Source organism: Haliotis rubra, unplaced genomic scaffold (assembly GCF_003918875.1).
Source record: "Haliotis rubra isolate DU_JTF1 unplaced genomic scaffold, ASM391887v1 Scf51, whole genome shotgun sequence".
NCBI classification, from domain to species: Eukaryota; Metazoa; Mollusca; class Gastropoda; order Lepetellida; family Haliotidae; genus Haliotis; species Haliotis rubra.
Genome location: NW_025767202.1, coordinates 1,878,568 through 1,899,829, shown reverse-complemented (window position 1 = coordinate 1,899,829; position 21,262 = coordinate 1,878,568). Strand labels below are relative to the sequence as shown.

At 45.7% G+C, this 21,262-nt stretch overlaps 1 protein-coding gene across 1 annotated transcript in view; it reads left to right on the top strand.

Annotated features, from left to right (window-relative positions):
- LOC124292165 (kinesin-like protein KIF15) overlaps window positions 1-21,262 on the top strand; it is a 51,341-nt gene that overhangs the window by 8,965 nt on the left and 21,114 nt on the right. Inside the window, exons 5-23 of the mRNA XM_046729212.1 lie at window positions 1,520-1,557; window positions 2,126-2,226; window positions 2,752-2,931; window positions 4,514-4,615; window positions 12,963-13,070; window positions 13,622-13,747; window positions 14,142-14,200; window positions 14,352-14,415; window positions 15,058-15,190; window positions 15,591-15,691; window positions 15,866-16,069; window positions 16,405-16,615; window positions 17,096-17,229; window positions 17,468-17,647; window positions 18,325-18,519; window positions 18,705-18,812; window positions 19,196-19,301; window positions 20,060-20,190; window positions 20,554-20,631. Of these exons, the coding sequence (XP_046585168.1) occupies window positions 1,520-1,557; window positions 2,126-2,226; window positions 2,752-2,931; window positions 4,514-4,615; window positions 12,963-13,070; window positions 13,622-13,747; window positions 14,142-14,200; window positions 14,352-14,415; window positions 15,058-15,190; window positions 15,591-15,691; window positions 15,866-16,069; window positions 16,405-16,615; window positions 17,096-17,229; window positions 17,468-17,647; window positions 18,325-18,519; window positions 18,705-18,812; window positions 19,196-19,301; window positions 20,060-20,190; window positions 20,554-20,631 (2,359 nt within the window). The remainder of the gene's footprint in view (window positions 1-1,519; window positions 1,558-2,125; window positions 2,227-2,751; window positions 2,932-4,513; window positions 4,616-12,962; window positions 13,071-13,621; window positions 13,748-14,141; window positions 14,201-14,351; window positions 14,416-15,057; window positions 15,191-15,590; window positions 15,692-15,865; window positions 16,070-16,404; window positions 16,616-17,095; window positions 17,230-17,467; window positions 17,648-18,324; window positions 18,520-18,704; window positions 18,813-19,195; window positions 19,302-20,059; window positions 20,191-20,553; window positions 20,632-21,262) is intronic.

The following is a 21,262-nucleotide window of genomic DNA, read 5'->3' as shown; positions in this document are numbered from 1 at the left end:
AATCATATTTTAGTGAGTTAGTATTTAGTCTGAAATCACATCCAAATTAATGAGACTGAATGACTGATTTCGTGTGTATGGCATCTTGCATACATATCATTTGCCAACCCGACAGTTGTGAAATCTCACTGTCATACATGTGGCACCTGGAGGTTTAGATGGCTGTCTGGAATGTAAATGTGCCAATAATCATGGTTTGGATCCATCATCAGATTCAGCGAATGTTCATATTTTATGATAGTCTTTCGTTTTCTTAATTGTCAGGGCTATTTTGGGAATCATAGTGTGAATTAACATGCAGTAACTTCATGATATAGACACACAGGCCCAGATAAGCTGCGTATCCGGGTAAACTATGCATAGAAAATTTTCAATTACGCATTGAAAAAATAATTGCTGCTTACCAATTACCCATTTATAATGTTAGATATGCAACAAGTTTAAAACAAATGCGTACGGAATATATTTATAAAAATCGTTTGCGTAATGAAAAAGACATCGATTGCTATCAAGTTGTACTGTTAGTAAAGGACAAGTGTTGTACTGTCAGTATAGGATGAGTGATTTTTTATGAAATCATTTCCATTATATTTAAGTTGGTTTTGATTAGGTATGACATAAGGCAGAACATACATGCTTAGTAACTTACTCAATGACATATACTTAGGTGAGTAAAATGACTGAAATACGCACATATTTGAAAGCAGTGGGTAACGGAAAATGAAATACCCACTCAACATCCATAATACCCACTCCAAAAAAATACATTGGGTACAGTACCCACATGAGCTAAATCTTATCTGGAGCTCTGTAAACAACCTTCAAGTTCCTGCGTGTCATGTTCATTTGGGTGATAGTACAATTATATCTGTCTTTTCATAATAAAACAGTGTCGCGAGGTGAAATAACAGGCCCAGGTGAACCTCTCTAAACTTATTTCAACTTAGTATGACAGGCTCCGTCTAAATATGCAATTACATGATAGTGCAGCACCGTCCAGGCACACAGGGTCAAGTCCCTCTTGCAACACGACTTCAATGTATATATACTACTGACTGTCAGGCAGCCCTGTATCATATAACGGTACATGTATGGTCAGCCTGCAGTTTCCAGCACCTCATCCACAATGTTAAACTTTTGTAGCTAACCGGCCATACTGTAAGGTTAATTACACGCAACTGACCTGTACATGGCTGTGCTGATGGTCAGGGTAATAGGCTGCTGTTATTATCCCCTGCCACGAGGTGGGAGGGGGAATAGGTTTGAGCTCTGTCCTTCCATCTGTCATCTGTCCGAGATGATGGGGACAGATTTTCTCAAAAACTGTTATAGATAGGGAAACCAAATGTGGTATGTGTTTTCAGTACATGAATGCCTTGATGGAGTTCGAAAATGGAAACCGTGTTACAATTTGTTACATATCCTGTCAGAGTGCCTACAATATTAGTCATGAAGATTTTAAGAATTCCATCACTTTTAAATACATATATTTCTAAGCCTTATTTTATCATCCCTACAGTGGTCAGACTGGCAGTGGCAAGACCTTCACGATGCTGGGTAGGTGGAAGACTATAGGCCTGTAGCACAGATGTGGCATCAATACTTCACACAGTAACATGCATGTTCCAGCGGTTGACATTCAGAATAATGGTATAAACCCTGTCAAGAGCTTTAAGGATTCCCAGATTCAAGTGCTATGGCAGAATAACACATATTATATTTGGGATTTCATTTTCTCAGTAAAGTACACAATATTTTGCGATAGCTTGGTGGGTTAGACGGCTGACTTTGTGACCTGTGTCTGAGTCTGAATCCCAGATGGGACACAACCCAATATAAAGTACTAGAATCTGTACTTCACTAAGAAAGTGTAATCCCAAATATAACGTGTTACATTTGACCACTTTCTAAATGGCATTGTGTATTCATCACTATGTCAGGATGGCAGAGGACCTGAAGGACTCCAAGTTATAGAGTTAGTGAGTAATAGAATGTACACCAAGGCATTCTTGCTTCAGTTGGAAGGTGAGAAAGTCATAAAAAAAATAATCTTGAAATTGATATTAAAAAATCCTGTTTTCAATAGCTGTACACTCGCTTTCCAATGTTTATTTCCAAACTTCAGGGCCGTCTGAAGACTCTGAAAGTTTCCAGCATGAACTGCGTGGTGTCACCCCGAGAAGCTTCGAGTATCTCTTCAGTCTCATCAACCGGGAACAAGAACTGGTCAGTCTTAGTGCAAGATGTCTCTAGTTTAGCTTTTCATTGACTGGTGATCATTTTCCTGCGATGTCAAGCAAGATGTCCCATGTATTTCTCAGTTCCTTGTTCTCTTCAGTGACATGTGTCTTCTTGAAAATGAAATCTTCTAGTTCTACCTTCTTGCGAACATCACTGTAGTGCCATGATGTCTTCTTTGGGGAAACAGTATACTTGCTTTGATGCAGTGGAACACTTTGTAAAATGCTTCTTAAACTCTATCTGAATTCAAGTCTAAGATTAGCAAAACACCTACTGAAAAAAGCTTTTGATTACTTGCTTCAATATTTTTTTGACATGCAGTGAGCAGTCCGTGCTAAAAACACTAGCCCAAACATCATTCTTCTTTCAATTAAGTGTTATTATCAAGACAATTATTACCTGAACTTAACACACTGAACATGATTTTAGACTTTGGCTTTCGAGTATGAGCGTATCACTACCTGTGTACGATGTGTACAACTGACTCATCAGCATATTGATTAATTGCAGCATGGGGACAGGAAGCAGTTTCTGTGTCGATGTTCCTTCCTCGAGATCTACCAGGAGTGCGTGTACGACCTCCTTGACCCCTCAGCGGAAGGCCTTCACCTTCGTGAGAACATCAAGAAAGGGGTGTTTGTTGATGGCCTCAGTGAGCAGGCTGTGGCAAGTCCGAGTGAAGCATATGGCGTATGTATATCTGAGATGAGATCAATGACATTTCTGTATTTTCAGACTTGTTCTAAGCCTGTATTACAGAAAGGCTAATGCAACAGTAGCATCATTAGTTGGGATTCTGGGTAAATGAGTGAGTGAGTTTAGTTCTAAGCCCCACTCAGCAATATACCAGCTGTCTGTAAATATTCAAGTCAGTGAGCCTGACCACCTGATCCCATTAGTCGCCTCTTATGACAAGCATGGGTTACTGAAGACCAATTCTAACCCGGATCTTCATGGGTCGAATCTTGGTAAGAATGCACGTCCCTAACATCTACCGCTTGTCGTTAGATGCAGATTACTGTATGAGGTGATCAGCCTGGCCCGGAATGGGATGGGGCGGGGGTAGCCTAGTGGTTAAAGCTTTCGCTCATCACAAGAAGATCCAGGTTTGATTCTCCACATGGATATTATGTGTGATTCCATTTCTAGTGTTCCCCATTGTGATATTGCTAAAATCTGCGTAAAACTAAACTCACTCACTCTGGAATGAGTGTTTTGAGATTATCCCCAAGAATGAGATGTCAAATCTCAATATGGTGTGAGTGAATTTAGTTTTATGCCGCACTCCAGCTACATGGCAGCGGTCTGCAAATAATCAAATCTGGACCAGACAATGCAGCGAGCAACAACATCAATCTACGCAAATGGGAACCGATGACATGTGTCAACCAAGTCAGTGAGCCTGACCACCTGATCCCGTTAGTCACCTCTTACGACGAGCATAGGTTACTGAAGATCAATTCTAATCTGGATCTTCATGGGTAATCTCTGTAACTGACTTGCCTACACTTAATTATTATCATTAAGATGATTGCAAGTCCCAATACCTTCATGATGTTTTACTCAACTCATGATGTCAGCTTGTTTGTGTGGCCCAGAGTTGACTTTTTTACAGGCTGTTGTGACATAGCCTATCTATTGCTAATTGAGTGTAGCGGCCATAAAAGTTAAGGGACTCCACACCCAGCGCACTATAACACCCACCGCACATGACCACTGTAACAGCTAAAAACATTTGTTGCTCAGGTTCTAAGCCTCTGAATAGAGCATTTAATCTGAATGCCAATGTATCTTGTACTTGTATTATAAATGTATATGTTCTTCTAATGCTGTGGACCACGACCTGAGAGTAATCAAGTTCAGTTCAATTCAGCCTGATCTATCGCCAGCTTGTGGTATTATGTAACCAATTAAAAACAAAGGCCACTCCCGTGACTGTTGTGTAATGCTCTTTGATGTGTCTGAAGCCTCTGATTGGTAGAACCAAGCAGGCTTGCTCAAACATCAGAGTTGTGCTGTGAAGGAAGATTTGTTGAATTGGATTGTTACTGTTTCACAACAATCTGTGAATGACACCATAACCAACACTGTTGTGAATCACAACAACTGCAATGTTAATTGTCTAAGAAGAAAGTCTATTCAGTACAGTGTGAGTCCTTTATTAAACATGTTGAATTGGTACCTAGTCCTTTCCTGTTTACTGAGTACATGTACATGGCAAGTCTTTTCTAACTGATTGAGTATGAAGTAAGTCCTTCATGTTGACATGCAGGTGTTGTCGTCTGGCTGGATCAACAGAAGGGTCGCAGCTACGTCGATGAACAGAGAGAGTTCAAGGAGCCACGCTGTATTTACCCTGGCCATAGAGTCGAAGGTTTGTCCACAAATATGTTTACCATAAACATTGCAAGATCATTATTATATCATTGTTATCAAATTGTGCTCTTGCAGTACTGAGAAACTGAGGGGCTTAATAAAATATTCCCAAGTAAAAGTTTGCTTTCAGAGGAGAGCAATAATGCAGAAAGTTGAAACGTCAAAGAAACTTAAACTTTCTTCTTCATAGAGATCGTCCTTGGGGTACATATTATGCATTTTCCAAGCTGAAAATGTCCTGTGACAGTTGTATCAATGTTTTTGAATAAAAGATTGTACAATAAATAAACTCTTTTATTTATTATCGGCCCCCACCTCACGGAGTTACCTCCCGTTAGCATGCGCACCAACTGGAGTAAGCACCTAGGCCCGTATCATCATTCCTTCTGCTGTCACTGCCCTAACAGGCGCATGTGTCGAGCAGAGCTGACCTTTTCAGAGCGAAAAGAATAATGTCTGGAACACCACCTGTATGTATGGTCTTTATTACCTTTGCAAAGGAACAGTAAAGCTTTGCGGTCGGTTGTTTCATAATTGTGACTTTGTATTAATTATTTTACGCTAACTTTCCGTGGTTTTACGCACATGTTGCTCTGCCATGGCGGGAAGTTTAAGCGTGCCGCGTGGTTGTAATATTGCGTATTGAACCAACTATTTCTTCCGTGGTAGCCTTCGCGTATTTTTCAATGTTTTCTCGTGTATATATATGCTGCTGGTCCGCCGTTAGCTACATGCTTGCGTGTTTGCTTTCAGGCGTTTTCCTCCTGTTCGGTCTGTGGACAAAGTATTCCACGGGCCGACAGGCATGACAAATGTATTGTCTGCCTAGAGAGAAGACCGGCCATGAGGCCGAAACCTGTGAAATCTGTATGGGGTTTTCCCCCCGGGCTCAGAAGCGGAGGGCTGCCGACACTCTCTTTTATAGAGAGATGCGGGAGGCGGGAGGGGAACTTACCCAGGTCCCCCCGTCTAAGGCTAAAAAGTCTAAAGGGAAAAAATCCCGAAGCCAGTCCCCTGCTCCCGCTCCTGGTAGCGGTTTTGACATGACTTTAATCACACAGATGTTTCAGCAGCACGCAGACTCGATGAGGTCCCTCGTTCATGAGTCGGTTGGAGGACTCCGGCAGGAGTTCCTCGCCCACTCTGAGCGTGGGGCGGAGAGTCTTGGGGGGGGATCGCCGAGCCCGGCTCGATCCCTAGGCCTTGAGGCGTCTGTTGACCCGTTGCCTCTGGCTTCGGGTCCGGACGCCTCGGCTGCCCCGGAGAGGGAGGTGCTCCCAGTCCCCCTCTCGGAGTTGGCGCAGGGACCGTTGATGATTCCTGGGGTTCCGATCCCTGCGCCCTCCCGCCCCATGAGGCGGAGGCACCAGTTCTGCCTGGTATGCCTCCAGCGTCACCGGGACCGGGGTCGTGCGCCTGCAGGCACTGGCGGGGCACTCTGTCTGCTCCTCCCTCTCTGTTGTTCCTAGTGCTAGGCCGCCCACCGGGTCGGGGTTCGGGTCCTCTTCGCGAGGAGACCCAGCCTCAGACTCGGGCTCGGGCGCCGAGTCGATGGATACTGGGGAGGTCGAGGAGCAGGAGGGTGCCTTCCGTTTCTCTTCGGCTCTGCGGGAGGTCAGGCAAAGGATTGCGAGTACCTACCCAGGCGCGGTGCCTGTTAGCAGCTTCGGACTTCGGCTGAGTTCGCTTGCCAGGCGGCGTTGCCCCTAGGCAGCCCTACGCAGACGCAGCTCCGCATTCTGCCCTCGTTAGTACAGGACGTGGTGGATCCCCTCTTGTCTGGTTCTCGCCTCCGATTTGACTTGCCGGAGCTTGTCAGGAGATACCAGCTTGGGGAGGATTCCCTGTTCGTGGTACCTATCGTGGGCCGAGTGTGTTTTTACTTCCGTCGCAGTAAGCGGGGGAGGCTCGGCTTCCTCGGAGCAGCTCCGGCTGCTTTCGGCAAAGGCGTGTTACTCCACCGTTTGCCCTGGCAGGCATCCCCTGCGGCATGCGTGCCGTACTACACTGAGGAGGTTTACAGGAGCAGCTATGCAGCAGGTCAGGGTGGTGGTCCATGAGGCCTACCTCTCCTCGATTCAGACAGAGGTCGGCCCTGGGCGGAGGGGCATGCTGGTGGCGTTTCGCCGCATGTCGTGCTGCTCCGTCAGCTATCTGAAGTACAGGCCCACCTCGCGCAGCGACTCTTTGCGGTCGCTCGCTCGTCGGCGGTGATAATGCGCAGTCATGGGGATCGCAAGCTGTGGCTGTCGACGTCTCGTTACTCGGCAGCGACACAGCAGACCTTGCTGGCCCTCCCCTTCCGTCTGGGAGCGACCCTCTTTCCAGGGGCACAGCAGGTCATACGGGAGGCTGCCGCTGCAGCTACCTCCTTCAAGGACTCTAAGGCCTTGTTGGAGCACCCGCGGGTGTCTCGCCCCCGCGCTCCCGTTCCACCTTCCTCCGCTGGGGTGCAGCCTACACCCGAGTCTGCTGGCTGGCTTCGGCCGCTTGGCAGGGGTAAGCGGAGGCACAGGTCCGCCAAGGGTAAGGGCAAGGAGCAGTCCTCGACTAGCTCCCAGCCTTTTCCGGGCGCGGGAGGTCTGCCCCGACCTCCCGTTAACCCATCAGGCTGTCGTTCAAGCCGTGTGTCACGCCCAGTCAGCTCCGCTACTCGGGACGACGCACGCGCTCTTACCCGACGTCCCAGTGGGAGGCCGCCTCTCTCTATTCCTGCCGGAATGGGAGAAGGCTACACAAAACACTTGGGTGCTGTCCACCATCAGTGTAGGCCATTTACCACTGTGGAAGCGAGGTCCGCCCGACTTCACCGGCATACGCCGCACTCCGGTGCCGTCATGTCAGGCAAGGGCGGACATATTGCGCGACGAAGTTCAGGCTCTGCTGGACAAGTCCGCAATCGAGCGCATTCCACCGGGGAGAGGAACAGGCGGGATTTTACTCCACGTACTTCCTCGTCCCGAAGAAAGACGGCGGGTTCCGTCCCATTCTCAACCTCAAGGGGTTGAACCGCATGCTAGAAGTACCATCCTTCAAGATGGAACACTGCGCTTCGGTGATCTCATCTGTTCAGCCCGGCGATTGGCTCCGTCAATCGACCTAAAGGATCGCGTATCTGCATGTGCCCATACATCCATCGTTCAAGCAGTACCTTCGGTTCTCTTACGACGGGATGTGTTACCAATTCAGGGTGCTCCCGCCGGCATATCGACTGCCCCAAGGGTGTTCACCAAGCTCATGTTAGTCCGGCTACCCTGGCTCGCTCGCCAAGGAAGGCGTTGTTACCCTTACCTCGGCGACTGGTTGCTCGGAGCACTAACACAGCCAGCGAAGTCTAGATGCTACTCACACAGTGATAGACATTCTAATTCGACTGGGGTGGATCATCAACCTCAAGAAATCCGACCTGGTACCCACCCAGGACTTGGTTTTCTTGGGGCGATTCAAACAAACAAGGATCTCGTTTCCTTGTCGCCCGACCCGGATCACCAGAGTTCGGAGGATGGTATCTTCGTTCCTCTCCCAGCCCCAGGCACCAGCGCGGACTTGGCTCCGTCTACTGGGCCATATGGGCGGCGATCTCTGTAGTGTGGTGGTAGCGGTTGAGGATCGCCCTATACAGCAAGCTTTGGCAAGGCTGTGGGCTCACACACGGAGGACCTGGGCGCAGTCTCACAGTCCCGGGTGGTTGACACCTCACCTTCAGTGGTGGACCAATGTCGGGGAATCTCACCAGGGGATCCCCTTGGAAATCCCGGCGCCAGCTCTCACAGTTCAGACCGATCGTCCCTCACGGGCTGGGGGTGTTCTGGGCAGTCTGTCGGTGTCGGACTCTGGTCGAAGCGAAGCCCACCTTCACATCAGCGTGTTGGAACTGAGAGCTGTCGCGGTTGGTTTCGGCGCTTCAGAGAGCATGTCCGTGGCCAGGTAGTCCGTCTTCAGTTGGACAACCAGGCGGCCATGTCGTACATCCTGAAGCAGAGGCGACACGGTGTCCCCAGCTTCTTCAGGGGCGTGGGACTTTCTCCTCTGGTGCGACCAGTGCGATTGTCAGGTACTCCCTGTTTATCTCCGGGGCTGGAGAGCGTGCGAGCAGGCGGCTCTCGCCGGATCCTGGCCCTTGCAGTGGATGCTTTCGACAGGCAGATATTCAGAGTTCTCTCCCAGTTATGCAGGGTGCGTTCCAGGTGGATCTGTTTGCGTCGGCGGGGACGAATCAGACACCCGTGTTCTGCTCTCGAATACCCGGACCCAGGGCGTTGGCTGCCGGCGCCTTCCTGCTGGATTGGGCCGGGCAAAGTGCTCTGGGCGTTCCGCCGTTACCACTCATTCCCGTGTCCTTTCACAGCTGTCCACCCAGCCAGCTCGGCTGCTTGTGCTACTGGCACGCTTTGGCCGTCACAGAGCTGGTTTCGGTAATTCTCAGGTTTCTGGCTCAGCCTCCTGTTCTATTACCTTTACGACCGGACATTCTCACTCAGAGCGGGCACCCCACCCAAATCCGCGGATTCAGTGGGTGGCTTGGCCTCTGTCAGGTCTAGCCTCTCGAGGCGCGGAATTCCTGCAGCAGTTGCAGACACAATTCTGGCTTCGGTGGGATTAGACAAGCGTTCAGTATGAGGATAGGTGGTCCCGCTATATCGCGCTGGTGTTCAGATAGGGGATTGCAGATCCCTTTTCTGCGGATTTAGTCCAGTATTGGAGTTTTGCAAGCTCGTTTGGAAGAAGGCCTGGCGGCCGACCATTCGTGGCTACTCCACGCTATTTCCACTTTTCACAGCCCTGTCGATGGTGCTCTTCTGGGGCAGCACTCTCTCACAGCAGCTTTCTCGCTGGGCGGAGCGGGTTCGACCTGCTCTCAAGCGAACCAGTCCACCTTGGGATTTGTCAATTGTGCTAGATTGGCTGTCGGTCCAACTTTCTCACACCTATCGGCTATTTCCATTCAGTTGTTAGCTTGGAAGGCTGTTTTCTGGTGGCGGTAACATCTGGGCGTAGAGGTCGGCGATTTACATGCTATGTCGTCCGACCCAGCTGACTGTGTTTCACACTGATCGTGTCAGTATTAAGCCTCCCGGATACTTACCGCCCGAAGGTCGATCCACGCTTTCCATGTGACAGCTCCTATCGAACTTCCCACTCTTACCCAGCCTTCCACATCGGGGACCTCTCCCTACGAGCACTCACCCGTTGGATGTCCGTAAGACACTCAAAGTCTATATCAAGCGAGCGCGGGGAATCCGTGCGGGTACCCAGCTGTTCTGTTGTTACGGTGGCGGGAAGGCTGGTGTGCCAGCGAGCAAGCAGACTTTGTCTCGCTGGCTTGTTTCGATGTATTTGTGCGGCTTATCAGGCTAAGGGCAAGCCTCCCCTGAGGGGTTGAAGGCTCACTTTCGGTCAGGGCAGTAGCAGCATCAAAGCTTTGCATCGGCACTCCCCATTGAAGAGATCTGCTCTGCGCTATTTGGAGCCGGCCAAGCACGTTTATACGGCACTATCAGCTCGATACACATTCCCGTAATCGTGCGAGCTTTGGCCGTTCTGTTCTCTCCAGTGGACAGTGTCCTGCCACCCTGACCGAGTGAGTCTTGGTTTATTGGTTTGTTTATTGAGGCTGCTGTACAATAATGTGTGTTATTGACATATCCGCTACTAGGAGCTAACTACCCCCTTTCGATTCTCTCAGGAGTAATTAGTCGATTGTGAGCGGTTTTGACATTCCCCTCACGGTGCTCACTAATCGACCGCGTGGTGGGTGGGGCTTTGTTGACATTAAGTACCATGTGCGATTGCCTATGCTAACATATGGAGGTCGTCTTTGAGCACAAATCCTCCCTGTCAGTTCCCCTCCCATAATGCCTCTCGCGGAAGCGAAACTGGGACATGTGACAGGTGAGTGTTATGGCGTCTGTTAAATTTTTTCCCATTAACGATAGCTATTTGTGTGTGCTTGGACAGAATTCCCTCCTCCCTGGCCTCCGGTCTTTGGGAGTCTGTGTTTATGCATAATATGTACCCCAAGGACGATCTCTATGAAGAAGAATTAACCAAACCTGAAGAGGTTTTAAATTCTTCGAAGAGAGTCGATCCTTGAGGGTAGGAACCTCCCGCCTCCCGCAATTCTGTTCACTGATGTATTCAGCAGAAGGAATGATGATCACGGGCCTAGGTGCTTACCCAGTTAGTGCGCATGCATAGCGGGAGGTAACTCCGTGAGGTGGGGGCATTATAATAAATAAAAGAGTTTATTTATTGTACAATCTTTTTATTCAAAAACATTGATACAACTGTCACTTCAGGGACATTTTCAGCTTGGAAAATGCATAATATGCGCTTTTACCCAAGGACGACTCTCTTCAACAGAAGAATTTAAAACCTCTTCAGGTTTGGTTAAATTTCACCTCGCTGAACCGGTTCATCTGCTCATTCTAGATCTCTCCATCGGCTGAGATCATCGAAACATTCGGATTATCGAACCGATCCAAATCACAGCACCGATCCAGATCACGGACTGATCCAGATCACATCAAGGTTCTGGCTCACCATTCTGAACCAGATCACTAAGCTGTCTACTACATCGAAAGCTGAGGTCTCATGGACAACTTTGTCCTTTTGGATGCATGCTACCATACTGAGGGCTTACGCCTCTGCTGGACTGCCACCCCCAACAGCATCCAATCCACATGAGACCCGGGCCTTAGCCTCTACGATGGATTTACACAGCAACTGTTCCCTGACGGCCATCATGGAGGGTTGCTTTTGGCGTTCGGATACAGTGTTTTCCTCACATTATCTGAGGGACTTATTGGTCACTGACATCCAGGGTCTGCACCAGTTTGGACCCCTTGTCTTGGCCCAGCAGCTGTCGTCGGTCCATCAATGCAAATGAGTACAATGTGCACCTATGCATTCGCTCACATTCGTGTACATACTGAATAAAATTCTGAATTCTATTTCTGATTTTTGTTCTCGATTCTTCTGGGATTAGAACTCTTCACTCAATTTTATTGGGTTATTGCAATTAGTGTCTATACGGATCTACAGTGGTTAGTTCTCGTATTTGCGATGTAGAAGTTTTCGACAATCTCGCTTGCTGACCTATACTCCACAGAGCAATCACGTCACTGTAGTGAGTCCTTCCCGATTTCCTTTGTGGATTTCGTAGCGTTCTAGCTCCTAAGTACCTTAGCACACCGTTGTGGTCTTACTGTGGTAAGTAGTGGAAGTCATGTGGTATTGTTATGGTACTGAACGTTAAACTTGTGAGTTTTCTGATTCAGTTTCCTTTTCCCCTCTTCGTGATGGGGTCTGGGGAGCTGTCTCAAAGCAGGTGTGGGCCCGATTACTAGTCTACTAGTTACTACTTTAATTACGGGGGTACTCTGATAAATCGTTACGAAGTTAGGTGACTTGCCTAGTTGCGTCCCCTTGCGTATGCGAGGGTTGCGGCCGAACACCAAATCACTCGGGAGCACCCACTCCTTGGGAGCGATTGTGCCTAGTAAGCCAAGGGGTTCAGCAGAACCCATCACTAGTATAGGTACTATGCTAGTCGGATCCGGCCTCCCTTGTTCATTGCTGTCTACAGTTGTCATTAGCCTGTACAGTTTATACTGTCAGTGCTTTTTGACTTAGGGTAATCATTGACCCGCCATCCAACCGTGGGATAAGTGCAAATCGTGAGATATGATAAGTTTAAAAAATTTGGAAATTTTAACTGTTAATTGTATATTTATATATACTTATCCTATGTCACACAATGTATGCCCACCCAGCCTCCCCGCTACTCAGATTACGGCAGTAGCTCCAAGAAGAGAATGATCACTCTGAGGTAGTCACGTAGGTAGATAGGGGAGCGTGCTGCATGCTCAGCATGGGACTAGGGACCTGTCCTATAAGAAAAGCAGCCTGGGGAACACAGGCGTATGGACAAGAGAGGCCTACAGGGAAAGTTCTCATTCGTTCCACTCAGCGTCGAAGCAAGAGAGAGAAGTACAAATCGTGAGATAGGATAAGTATATAAATATACAATTTATAGTTAAAATTTCCAATTTGCTTGTCCTTCATACTCACATGTTAGTAATTCACTTCTTTTCTCAACTCCCAACTCACTCACTCACTCTGAAGTGAGAGATGTGATGAACTCAGGAAGCATCACCATGATTGTTGTTGCTGGATCACATATTTTCATTAAATTCTTTTTATTATTTATTTATTCTAACACACCCAGAGAAGACATAATCAATATAATCAAAAGATGTGATTTTGAACTCAGGTTCATTCACAAACACATCAAAAGAGCTTTTGAACATGAGGACATTGTTGTGTTTGATTTCATTGTGTAGGAGCAAAAGGGAGGTGTTCAGAACGTGCGGATGTCGCAGCTAAACCTGGTCGACCTGGCTGGGTCCGAACGACAGAAGGACACCAACGCTGCAGGACAGAGACTCAAGGTAATTAGGGCTAGTGTTGAGGTTAAACCACAGGTATGGTCAGGTATAGGCTGAGCAACCGTGTCATTTAAGACATTGTATTTCACTTAGTTGCATCTGTTAGGGGTGCAGGGATCAGGTGGGGGCTGGTTTGAATTCAAAGTCCACCCAGACTGTGCCGCTTGGTTTCAAACATGGTTTGTCAGCACTGTACATTTGTCTCTGGGGATCAGTCCATGTTTTCTTTCAACATCATTTTGTGATTATCCTGTTATATTAGATATAAGATATAGTTAGGGTTCTTTTATAAGGATTCTGGTGTCCCCCACCATGAAATTGCTGGAATATTGCTGAAACCCCACCCACTCACTCACTCACTCACCCACCCACCCACCCACATACTCTTTTATTAGGTAATCCTAATTTTGTTGACATGTGAATATTTGGAATTTTAAAAAATATATATATTTGCAGATATTTTTAGCTGTCTGTGGGTTAAGTCTGATACGTTTACATGTAGTTTGTGCTGAGCTAGATATTGTTTCACTTAACATCTGATTTGTCTTCAACAGGAGGCTGGATGTATCAACAAGTCGCTGTCAACTCTGGGAAATGTCATGATGTCACTTGTGGACATCGCTCACGGCAAGAGTCGACACGTCCCATACAGAGACTCTAAGCTTACCTTCCTCTTAAGGGTACAAAACTGTCATTGCTTGCTTAATAGGCCTTTCAGTGTGTTATTCGTGGATTTCATTTGGAGATTTGATTTGAAAGTCTGGGAATCTTTGGGGGGATTCTGGGCTAGAATCCCAGCAACCAAAGGTTATTGGACTAAATGGATTTTGTGGTCAGATTAAATGATTTGTGAGTTGTTGAACCTCAACAACCTTGAGATATAATTAGCCATTAGTTAGTTTGGTCTAAACAAAAGCCTGCTTTTCTCAAACATTAAGTAATAGATCTTTATTCCTGTGTTATTTTATGCATGGACTGGACGTTAGGCTTAAACCCACATCAGTGAGGTAATTTTCTATGAACTGGTTGCTATGACTACTGACAACCCTATTATTTCACATTCTCTTGTTTCAGGATTCCCTTGGCGGCAATGCTAAGACTCATATTGTGGCCTGTATACATCCTGGATCTAAGTAAGTCAGCAATGGGAAACAGCTTACAACGAAAGATGAAAAATGAGACAAACTGAATATGGGGGCAACTTGACAATAAGTTTTAGTTCCAATTTTTGTACATTGTATCAGCATGTAAACACACTGAAACACTGTGACTATATCTTTCCAGGTGTTTTGGAGAGACTTTGTCAACGCTACAGTTTGCCAGACGAGCCAAGATGATCAAGAACAAGGTGAGTTGAGGACTGCAGCCTGTGTGTATCGGTCATGTCCATAAGGCAAATTCTTTCTTTGGAACTTCTTCTTTTAACACATCTTTTAACACTGTCACATCTTTTAACACTGTGGATTTTGGAAAATAACATACCTAAAAAAAACACCTAATGATTTCTGGTAATTTGACTCACCTTACCTAAAAAATCAGAAACCAAGTAATGATAAAAGTGTGGTTGACATTTGAGTCCATTGGGAACTAAACATATTACTTGTAGTTGTAAACCATTTGAGAGGTGAACAGGTAAGTTTACATTCATTGTATTTGAAAAAGCTTTTCCAATTTTACCTACTGACAGCTGCTTTTGTCTGTAGACTGTTCTCTACATGATATGTCACCTTAAGGTTGATGAAGGTGAGATTGTGCTGAGGACATAACGCAGTCCAAACAAATATGTTTCAAACATTCAACGACTTCTTTGTTTCTCTGTAAATTCCCATGTTAAAACTTTTATAAATCTAGAATTTTGCAATTACTCTTATGGAATTTAAAACATTCCCTGCTTCATACAGCTCACAAACTACATCCAGACTGTGGCTAGAATTAGGCCCCAGGTCCCGGTGCACAGACCCTCTTTAAAGTGAAACTCTGTGTATTCCAGGCAGTGGTGAACGAAGACACCCAGGGCAATATCCTCCATCTACAGGCTGAGATCCGTCGCTTGAAGGACCAGTTGTTACAGTTTCAGATGGAGGGGGCACCGCGGGAACTGCCCCCAGTACAGGGGGGATCAGGTGGGGGACTGTCACATTCACTAATAGTAGTCCCATAGTCTCATTGTGCATGTTATCAAGGTTTTGATTTGATATTCCTTCAAGATACTATGCCCGAGTTTTAGCATGAATACCCCACTCAGACTCCGAGCCTGACAGTCCTTGTTGTAATTCCATCGTACTACAAGATGCAGGAACGTTAGGTACTTTTAAATGTCTTGATTTGACACGGATAGTTCCACAGACGCTTGTTTATAACTGTTGTAGTATGGCTTCAGAATGTCTGTCTAGACAAATGCGACTGTTGATAGTTCAAGTAAGAAAGTCCTGGTACTACCTGATTGATGATTAAGCCAGCGACCATGCAACTTAGAGACTAATGGCCTATATTCTTAACACTTTTCCTAACTTCCTGCTTCAGACTCTGGTCCAGTTACCATGACAACAGGAGGAGATTCAGAATGGAGGAAGAACTTCATAGAATCAATGTTCTTCCGAGAAAAGGCCGAAGCTGAAAAGAAGGTGATAGATAGCGTTAAGGGATATTTCATTGTGTTATACTGTAGATAAAGTCTCAAGTGACTTGACCAGTGTGCATCAGAAATGTCCATTTTAGAAATTCTCATCCCAAGTAGGAATCAGAAAGTTTTTTATTAATTTATTGGTTGATGGATTAAAAAACTTTGCTTGTTTCAGAACTTGATGCAGATGATTAAGGACCTTGAAGATGTGGCCAAGAAGAGGGACAAGTTCAACCAGTCACGAGAGATGGTGATGAAGTTCCGTGAGAAGGACATCGAGATCCTGAAGAAGGAGGTCACTCAGCTAAAGGCGAGGCTTGCAGGGGGAGATGGCGAGAACGCCAAGGATCTCAACAGCTCCAAGGAAAACGAGCAGATTGTGAGTAGAATTAGTCATTACATACAGATGAACGTTGGTGTTCCCAGTATAGTATCCCTTAAAATATTACTACATACATGGTGGCAGTGAGGCTAAAGCGTTTGCTCATCACACTAAAGGTCCAGGTTCAATTCCCTTCATGTTACAATGTGATGAGTCTATTACTGGTCTCACTGCAAACTCATTCCACCTGACCACCACCTGACCACCATCTAAGAAACAACCCACCCATAATGATGACAGCTGAAACATATGCAAAAAAAACACATTTTCATTGGCTGTCAGTTTGTTGTGGTTGAGGTAGTTTTTTTGACTGTTACACCCCTGTCTCCCAGGTGTCCTTGAGGGAGGAGATGAAGGTGTTGACAGAGAGGATCAAATGCCATCCTGTGGTTGTCCGCCAGAACGTGGAGCTGCAGAAACTGAGAGCTGAGCTGAAACAGCTCAAGAATAACGACAACTACAGGCAGGCTGTGATCAGTGACAACCGCAGGATTGAGGAGCTCGACAAGGTGTTTAAGGAACTGATGGCCGAGAAGTCAAAAGGTGAATACTTCAATAATAGTCATTGATCTTCTTCTACAAAATAACTGAAGTGCTGTTTAAGGTGGAATTAGGCCCAGAGTCACTAAGGTTTACAAACTAACACACAAATGTTATCTGATATTTTTACCACCTTTTTTTCCCCCGTCTGTTAATATTGCTGGAATATTGGTTTAAAATGTTCAGATTTCATAACCTATCCCTCTATAGCTCTTAATCTACTGTTAGAAATAATAGAAATCAAAATAGAAATGTATGAAAATCGTTTTTTGAGTGAAATAAAACAAAACTGAATGAGAACTTTGCTGGGAATGTTTCATTAAATGTCAGTTCAGATAATATCCTACCTCTCTGCCTACCCTGTACCACATCATATCAACCTACCTCTATTTTTTACTTGATTGTGATGAAATCAGTGTTTTTGCTTACTCTGTCTTTACGACAAATGTTCACTTATTTAGTAGTGACTGGGTCAGTGTGTAGTTTCAGATGACGAGAACCCTGCCAAGCAGCTAGCCAGCCCATACAACACCCCCCAGGCTGGTGGCACTGTTGCCACGGCAACCCTGGAGAAGTACAAGTCTCAAGTGGCCAACCTACAGAAGGAGATTGAAGTGGTTAGTGCAGGAGCTCTTATGTTGATGTTCATAACCGGCTTGGGTGACACTACTACAAAGAGGCATACATCAGAAAACCCGGGTTCAAATCCCCACATGGGTACATTGTGTGAAGCCCATTTCTGGTGTCCCCCGCCGGGATGTTGCTGGAATATTGCTAAAAGCGGCGTAAAGCCAAACCCAGTAATTCAGTATATAGTAATTATCCTGATCTGATGAATGTGACGTTATATTGCAGATGAAGGCTACGCTAGCTGAGACAAAAGAGACATCAGAGAAGAAGATCATTGACCTGGGTGCGGAGCTTAGTTCAGCCAAGCAGATGAATGAAGAAGTTATGCGAAGTCTAAAAATGCGACAGCTCCATTATGATTACGAGAAGAAGACATTGAATGATCTCCACACTCGCACTATAGAGGTAGGAACTGTCCTGTCAAACGGTTTCTTCCATGTCAAGCTTTGGGGCCATGGTGGCAGAATGCTTTAAACATTCATCCATCACTATATGGCTAAAAAATGATGGTGCAAGGTGAAAACCCACTCTACCAGGATCCACTGATGGTCCAGAATATGATCCAAACTTATGGTCCTTATGGTCCTTACCGCTGTATGTTTTTTTGAGCAGCAAAGATTGCATCACTTCAGGCTTTTCTACCAGGCCAAGACCCGTGAAGGTCCGGGTTAGAATGTGCCTTCAGAAACCCATGCTTGTCGTAAGAGGCAACTAATTTTATCGGGTGGTCAGGCTCGCTGACTTGGTTGTCACATGTCATTGGTTCCTAACTGCGTAGATTGATGCTCGTGCTGTTGATCACTGGATTGTCTGGTCCAGACTCGCTTATTTACAGACCGCCGCCATATAGCTGGAAATTTGCTTAGTGCAGCGTAAAGCTAAACTCACTTAGTCACAACCACGCCAAGCTGACAAATTGTGATATAACAGGAATAGTGTACAATGTAGCATTAAACCCAACTCACTCACTTCATGTAGTAGCATGTTTGATATGTTTTTCTAGTGTATGAGTATTCAGCACATTATTGTGTCTCCATGTTCAGGACTAATCCAGTACCTATGGTTACTTTACTCCTCACCAGACCATCACCACCCCTCAGAGATCCAGGTACAATCTGCGTAATCGTTCCATCCATGACATATCCCAGGTCAAGGCCGTGTCCCCTGACCTTAACCAGACCATCGAGATGGAGGATGGGATACTGGGGGAAGACATCCCAGAGATCATGAACGAGGCTGCACATGAAGCACTCACCGGGGAAATAAAACAGCTCCAGGTAATACCAGGGTGCAAATATCTGTTTAATACAAGGTGGCAAGGATGTGTCAGATTATTTCAGATATCAGGATGTCAGATACATGTGAATGGCGTTTGTTCCGCTGTTGTGTATGTCATTGTTACTTGTGACTATGATGGAGTGACATGACTCCCTCACTCACCCCATGTTTGTTTGTGATCCAGGAGAGCAACAACAAGCTGTCTGAGCGTCTGGAGGAGTACGAGAGTGACATGATGAGAATCCGACAACAGACCCTCAAGTATGAGAGTCAGATAGAACAGCTCAATGAAGTAAGTGTAGTAAGGATCAATCTGCTGGGGAGAACACCAGTGCACCAATCAACATTGTCCTCATTTGACAATAATATTTTCAGAAAGAAGTCAACTCATTCTAGCTTGAGAACAGTCTAAGAATCTTTATTGAAATGTTCATTGTAGTGGTGCAGTTAACCAAACGTTCTTACCCATAAAGTTGTACATTATGTAGTCTGCTTAAACTTGTAGAATGCCTGGTAAACAATATTCCTCTAGCCATGGGCTTTACTGAAGTAATGAACACAAAGTCTGCTCTAAACCTGCTCCATTACAGCATCCCAAACGTGTTGATTTAACTGTTTTGTAGATACGAAATGTGTGTGTGATGATTGGTGATGTTTATGTTTCGTGTGTGTCAGATCTTGAAAAAGGAGCGGAGTGAGAGAGCCACCGAGGTGGAGGAGTATGAAAGCTCAAATACCCAGATGAAGAAGGAACTGGAAGAAACACGGGAAACATCTCGAGGTCAGTACTGAGTGACGAGGTGAAGGTTGGGGATGTCTCCAGGGGTAAAGTTGGTCATTGTGCTAGGGTATCAGGTTAAGGTTGGGGATGTCTCCAGGGGTAAAGTTGGTCATTGTGCTAGGGTATCAGAGAGTTATTGTTGATGTTGTGATGGTCAATTATGTTTAAGTGGACAGGATGATCATTGATGAAAGTTAGTTATTACTGAACGTGTGAAGGTCAGTTCTGAGTCATTCTGAAAGTCGAAGGGTAAAGTCATATTGTTAAGGAATTGTGATAAGTTAATGGTCAAGAGTCAAAGAGTTGTTTCATAAGTAAGTCTAAGGTCAGGGTCTGTTACACATAGTGATATTGTTTAAATATTAATCTTTTTTCAGTTATTATTAATTTTTAAAATTTTGTTTCAGTCCTATATAGACAAGTTTTTATATAATAATATATGTATTGCTTAAACATAACCTTTCTACAGTCATGATATGGCTGAAACACTGCCGATATGGCTAAAAATTCATGCTCGCTTGCTCACTCACTCACTCACTCACTCACTCACTCACTCACTCACTCACTCACTCACTCACTCACTCACTCACTCACTCACTCACTCACTCACTCACTCACTCACTCACTCACTCTTCAGACTAGAGACTCAGCTTTTGGTACAGTGTTCAGTGATATCATTCGTGTAAACCCGACAAATTAAATGATGTATTTTACAAAAAATGAGTTCTACAAGGCTGACATGTTTGTCTGTGTGACAGTGAATGGCGAGGAAGCGTCCGACCTGCGTGTCATGATCAAGTGGGTGGACAAGGAGAAGGCCGACATGGAGAAGAAGGAGCGAGACGTGGAGGAGTTGAGGCAGAAGACCATCACTACGCTGGAGACACAGGTAGGTTGTCCTCACCGTCACTGACAACATAGGTCCACCCCACACAGTATGCCACAGTAACTTATTGTAATATTACTTAGTCCATTTGAAAAGCGCCACATTATCAACCCGCAAGTTAATACTCATGGGGGCGGTGGGGTAGCCTAGTGGTTAAAGCGTTGGCTCATCACGCCGAAGACCCGGGTTCGAGTCCCCACATGGGTACAATGTGTGAAGCCCATTTCTGGTGTCCCCTGCCGTGATGTTGCTGGAATATTGCTAAAAGCGGTGTAAAACCTAAGTCAGTCAGTCAGTTAATGCTCATGATGCCACAGAGCCAGTGCAGTTTCCCAGTAAGGATTTGCGTGACTTGTTGTGTTTCAGTTAATGAAGATGTCGATGGAGTTTGAGAAGGTCCGGAAGGTGAATGAGGGACTCAGCAAAGACTTGGACATGGCCTCGGTAAGGGCTAAGTGTCATTTAAAAAGTGAAAAAATGTTGAATGCATCAGTTTTACAACAATAGTTTGCGTAATTATTCTTTCAACTTCATACCCGTGAAGGTCAGGGTTAGAATTAACCTTCAGTAACCCATGCTAGTCGTAAGAGGCGACTAACGGGATCGGGTGGTCAGGCTCGCTGACTTTGTTGACACATGTCATCGGTTCCTGGTTGCATACATTGATGCTCATGCTGTTGATCACTGGATTGTCTGGTCCAGACTTGATTATTTACAGACCGCTGCCACATGACTGGAATATTGCTGATTGCGGCGTAAAACTAAACTAAATTCACTCACTCACTCACTCTTTCAACTTCAAGGAAAATGAGAAACGTTTGGTGAAAATGGATTGCATGTTGAAAGTAGACAAACTTAGAAAAAAAAATGTTTGGTGTTGGGTCGATTTGGTTACTTTTGTTCCAGTAAATACTGAAAAAATATATTTTACCCCAGGTTGTGGCAGAATTTTAATGTAAGTCAGATCTCCAGATAAGATTTAGCTCATGTGGGTACTGTACCCACTGTATTTTATTGGAGTGAGTATTATGAATGTTGAGTGGGTATTTCATTTTTCCGTTACCCACTGCTTTCA